At 35.7% G+C, this 5866-nt stretch overlaps 1 protein-coding gene across 1 annotated transcript; it reads left to right on the forward strand.

Moving 5' to 3' along the window:
- The first annotated feature begins 424 nt into the window (after positions 1–424).
- LOC110441968 (acidic mammalian chitinase-like) lies at positions 425–3883 on the forward strand. The gene is made up of 4 exons (XM_021485294.1): positions 425–428; positions 2079–2253; positions 2722–2977; positions 3755–3883. The coding sequence occupies exons 1-4, from the start codon at positions 425–427 to the stop codon at positions 3881–3883; spliced, it is 564 nt and encodes a 187-aa protein (XP_021340969.1).
- Positions 3884–5866: the final 1983 nt, after the last annotated feature.

A 5866-nucleotide genomic window follows, 5' to 3' on the forward strand; every position in this document is an offset into this window, starting at 1 on the left:
TCAGGTTTATTTCTTAAGATTTAGCGTCCTCTTTACAACTAAAGTCATCTTAGGACGTGCTTTCGTGAGTGTTATGTATGCGCATGTGCTGGAGGCCGAAAGCATCAAACAAATTACTCCATCCAATCACCTTATACGGATATAAGGTAAAACGGTCTATTTGCTAATTGTAATTGCTTAACTTTTAGCAGGGACTAACATTTACCACTTAATGGCTATGGATTGTTTTGGCCAGGGTACAGAACCCAATGTTTTTCTTACATCTGAAATATAGTCAAAAGTGGGATGGTGCCAAAAAGCTAAGGTGATGTAACCAAGCAAAATCCATCAAGAATAGAAAAATAGATAAAGACAGAATAGGAAAATATTAGGCCCTATATCCCGACTGCTTAAATTGGGCGCGTTTTACGCATTGTAGTCGCCAATGGGTCAGTATATACAATGTGAACTGTTAATGAACAGGGACAGAATTAGAGTATGATCTATTAAGGTTATATTAAGTAGAGTTAAAAATAAGATTATTTGATGCTGTGTCGATAATTCCATATCCTTAACGTAAGTTGTATGTAGATGTAAAGATAGAAGTTAGAAATAGGTAAGGAGATTTCTGGCTCAGAGTAACTTCCCCTGTCAAGTTTTTCACATACGTTGCGGCCTATAATTCAGACATTCATTTTGGTGCCGTGCTAATATAATTTCTATATGACAACATTTGTAAAGTGTAGGCTTTGCAATATGAAGGTCATGGGTTCGACCACTGAAGATTTCTTCTCTATATTCTTTTTGAAACATCAAAATTTTTGAACAGCTACAAATCCGTAAAATCTATGGCGACATATTGTATTTATGGAATATTTCCGTTAAAAACGACTAAAACAAATATTTCCCAGTAGTAACAATGCTTATAATATATTTAAACTTAATAGTTCCCCTTACCTTATAACATGTAGATAAAAAGGTAGAATAATTGATTTCTGATAACTAGCTGATCGAGCTAGTGATAAGATAAGAAACAAACGTTTCACTCGTGCTGTTTTCATTTCAATGATCTCTGTCTAAAAAAAAAATCAGTGATACTGTTGCATGCTGACTCATTTTACGAACGTTTAATTGTCGCGTGTTGATTAGAGGGCTGATTGACTTCACGTCAACACAGCGATACAGCGGCCATTTTTGACGGGCTAGATATCGATCTATACAAGGTAAAATAGCACCAAACTCAAGATATACTATATATATATACCACACGCACTTTTAGGAACAGTAGAGCCTGTTCAGAAACACCATGATGAAGCTCACATCATTGGTTATAGCCACTGTTCTAACGTCATGTAACATACACATTGGTAGTCGTTCGTTTTGATTCCTACCCTGTACCTTTACTTTAGTTATACAATTCTGATATAGTTATATTGACATCTATAGTAGTGGACAACTGTATACAACTCATCCAACATGAGATGCTTTCAAACGTCAGGAATCTACCCAGTGGTCACTGGGAAAACTCAAACACAACCAATTGTCAAGTTTCAGCTTATTTAAAGTGTATTGATACATACAAGTAAATGTATTTTCGTGCAAGAAATGTGGAGCTTCGTTATGTCCTTCCTGTGATAATACTTAACATATGCATTATCACGTGGTTTTGTTGTCGTGCCACGCCCTCTTGTTGAAAACATCTCAAATCAGCAGCTCTCCTCGACCTTGAGAATTTCCATTGTATTTGTTGTAAGGTCCATCAACAGCTGCAGTCATGCTAGGTCATTGATATTGCTAAATATGCTCAGCTTTGACATGTTTCATATAAGTGGATCTTTTTCATATTTGTCCATGCTACTATGAAAGGCTTAACTACATGTAATATCAAGCACTCAAGTAGTGTGATACATATGTAAAAGGCGTAGTAACGTACGATTTAAATAAATCATGAAATCATTTGTAATAAATATAGTGGTATTGATGTTTATTTCATAGCAGCAATCATACACATATGAATATACTAAGAAATTGCTAATCAGCAGGACTCAACCAGGAAGAGAAACTGTAATTTATGTTTCTGAACTTTTGGTACATTGTAGTTGATGCGGGTTACCGGCGGGTGTGCTACTATACCAGCTGGTCAGAGTTTCGCCTGGGCGTCGGGAAGTTCACTCCCAGTGACATTGATGCTTCCTTGTATTCCCACATCATTTTCGCTTTTGCAAAAATAAAATCCAACAAACTTAAAAAGTACTACCAAAATGACACGGAATTGTAAGTATCGTCGTCATCATTGGTAATATAACTGTAATGGTTTAGTATTTATTTATTTTACAGTGACGGTTCTTAAAGTGTTTATGAGGTGCAATAACAGCAGTGTCACTATTTGTAAAATGGTTTATTTATTCATTAATTCATCGGGTCTAAAACCAAAAAGCTGAATTGCCAACTGCATCCATCCCCGAGTATAAAAAAACCCATTTGCACTTTGTTTTTGTTCAGAAATTTCAACAAAAACCATTCATGACGTCACGGTATGTTGCTATGTCACATTCATTATTCATTAAAATGTTTTGTGCAACGTTAGTATGCAGTGGTGTACCTTGCAATTCCGCACTTCCGATGCAGCTGATTGACTTGCACTTCCGGTAGATTTTGGTGTATATGGTACGCATGGTCAGTTCATCATGTCATCACAACATCATCAATGCAATTTGATGTTACGTTGCATTGCTATTATAGATACTCACAAGTGACAAGTCTCAAGCTACAGAACACTGACCTTAAGGTACTTCTTGCTGTCGGCTGGGGCACTTCCGGGAGTAAAGCCTTCTCTAAAATGGTTCGATTTTCCTCAAGAATAAAAACCTTTGCACATTCCACCAAGAGTTACCTTCGCCAATACAACTTTGATGGCCTCGACCTCAACTGTGAATATCTCGCCGTAGGCACTGGATCTCATCCAAATCAAAAAGAAAAATTCGGAGAACTCTGCATGGTAACATTCACAATAAATCTATAACAAGTTCACGTGAACACATTATTGCATCGTTGGTTCTAAAGAAGACGTTAATGATGATTTTGAATTGTGCATTCTCCATTATAAAGCCTTCACACATCGTTTGTATAATATTGATTCTAGACTTCCTAAACCTGTTCAACCAGCCTAGCTATTCATATATACAATGTTTTGGTAATTATTTCAGATACACGATATCCAGCCGTTTCAACAATACTTTAACCAAATATCAACCTTTCAAGCATACGAGTTTTACACACCACAGTTGATTTGCTAGTTCTGACACTGTTCTTAGTAGTTGTGACCTGTTAAATCGGGATATTTTTTGTTCACTCTGCCATTTATAGTTGATAGTTTCCTTTTTTGAATCTGAAGAGAAACATCATTGCGTATCACAGGTTGTCAAGACCACGCTTACTTTTCTGGAGTCCATTGTTTCTGATTTTTCCCTTTTTTATGTATTTATTACTAAAAAAATTTGTAGGAGTTTACTTGTGTTTTTGTGTCTCCTAAAATCCTGTCTATTTGATTGGGTTGTGTTAACGTCTACTGACGACAAACAGCAGTATTGTTATCATTTGTTTACTTACATGTATAGTTCGACTTCCCCCTCTCCCTCGTTTACTTTGTTTTTCTGTTGTCCAAGTAAGTTTGTTGTATGAGGTCTGCTTATACTAATAGCATTTCTTTTGAAAACACTTGTTATTTTTATAAGAAAGCAATCTGTAAACCTTCTACTCATTTTTTTTCTTCTAGAAACTGCGCCAAGTTTTTGAACAAGAATCTGTGTCGTCGGGCCGTGACCGACTCCTGTTGACGTCAGCCGTATCAGCGGTGAAAACTACTATAGATGCCGCTTACACCGCCACTATCCTTGCGGCGTAACTTATCATTACTAAACTTAGTTATTAAAGGACATTCGAAAACTTGAATGTTCAATTGGAACATTTGCGTAAGCAAAACCTACCAGAAAATAGCAGAAAACAGCATGATTGCTTTAAGAAACCCATTCTTTGCACAGACCATTTTTGTCAAACATGACGTCATCAGAATATTGCGCCAAAGATTAAGCTACAAAATCCCGCATTTTGTTGAAGCAGTATTATTTTAGTCATTCCAATTTTAAAAATGCAATTAGTAGAAAATTTAATGTGTTTCTCTGTCACGTGACAATTTATCCCTACAATATAACGTTTTTTCTACAACAATGAACCGATTTCGTATAGGGATATTGGACAATAGCAGAAATGCGTAGAACAGAAACATTGCATTATGTAACAGCATGCTGTAGACGGGTTTGTTGGTTGTGAGTTACAATATCTTGTACTTTTGATGCGATGATATCCTAGTGATAGCAAATTGGAAATGAGAACAATACTCGGGTGGGAATCGAAAATTGAACATTATTAAACGAGTCTTAGACCGCAAAAATATATTTGTTGATCTAAACGAAAGATTATCAACAGCAACATCATACAGCGTTCAATGTTACACGTAGACGTCGATAGCCGAGTCGCGTAATGTATCTTACTTAAATGGAAATGGAAATGAACAGTTTTACATGTACATGTATTTATAATGGACTTACTGAAGGCAGATAATATCTACACCTTGAGGCAAAACGTATACGGCGTACCATTGCTGCGGACGATCGTCCATCCCAGAAAAGAAAAATCAATCATATGAATTGCATTTATGTTGCACATTGTATTTTATTGAATTGTCATATGTCAGTGAAGAACTAGCTGTTCTGACTGAAGACACGTCTCACTATAACTACAAATACTGGATAAGTATAAAATTGAATTTCTGCAAACACTTTCCACTTGTAGTGCAGTAATGTGTTGATATCGTATTGACCCAATAAAACGTAAAATTGTAAAAAATATAACTTGCGATGTTTCAAAACGTATATTGAAAGTGCTACGTCTCACCCGATATTTGAGGATTGATCTGATAACACTGTGTTGCTTTTTTACAGTAACTTAGACTTCGTGAGCATTATGACACACAAATGTATGACCTACATGATGGTAACACAGAGAATCGCACTGATCACCACAGTCTTCTGATAGCCAGGCCTGGGGCTGTAGGAAACGATCAATATCTCAGTATGGTAGGTAGTATAGACATCAAATACATTAATTGTTTTATTCATACGTGAGTGTCACTATAGCAAGTTGAAGTTTCGCTTCAGGTCAAAATGTTATTGGAACATACCCACATATCTGTCTCAAATCTACTGTTATCTCCTTTCATTCAAAGAAAATCAATTCAGATAAAACATTTTGATATATAAATAGTGTCAGCTTTGGAAAAGCTCCTTTAAGAATATGTTCTATTATCATATTACAATAAAATGTTTTTATTACTCAACCGGATATATGACAAACAGCTGTGTAAGCCAGTTCATGTACCGTTCAACAAAACATCTATCTAAAATTTAAGATATTTACCAGTTTATTAAAACTGTTTATAATTATCTGGTAAGGCAGCGCAAATACCCAAATACCCAAATTTTAACTTGTGCCATTTATCGCAAAAAACGAAGGTTACTTTATATGAAAGTAGCCATTTATTAGCCATGAAAACAAGTTGTACAATTGTTGTTTTTAATAAGTTTCCTAAAGTTAATGCCGTTAACTGAATCCATATCTGGCTACTTGATTTTTGAAAGACTCACTAATAAATGTAGTAAATGTTGGTTGACATAAAATGGCGCCAAGACATGTGGATGGGAAATAGCTCCGGAAGAAATGAAGCTTCCGCTGGGTATAATTATGCCCGGTAGAGTATCGTCGATTTTAATACCTACCTGTGCTTTTGAGGTTTTATCTGAGAATGTGACAATCAGTTTAGTGTGACTTT

Source organism: Mizuhopecten yessoensis, unplaced genomic scaffold (assembly GCF_002113885.1).
Source record: "Mizuhopecten yessoensis strain PY_sf001 unplaced genomic scaffold, ASM211388v2 scaffold716179, whole genome shotgun sequence".
Taxonomy (NCBI): Eukaryota; Metazoa; Mollusca; class Bivalvia; order Pectinida; family Pectinidae; genus Mizuhopecten; species Mizuhopecten yessoensis.

Coding starts and splice junctions, on each gene's coding strand:
- LOC110441968 (XM_021485294.1), top strand. Junction 2,254..2,721: donor TACCAAAATGACACGGAATT/GTAAGTATCGTC, acceptor TTGCTATTATAG/ATACTCACAAGTGACAAGTC. Junction 2,978..3,754: donor AATTCGGAGAACTCTGCATG/GTAACATTCACA, acceptor TTTTTCTTCTAG/AAACTGCGCCAAGTTTTTGA.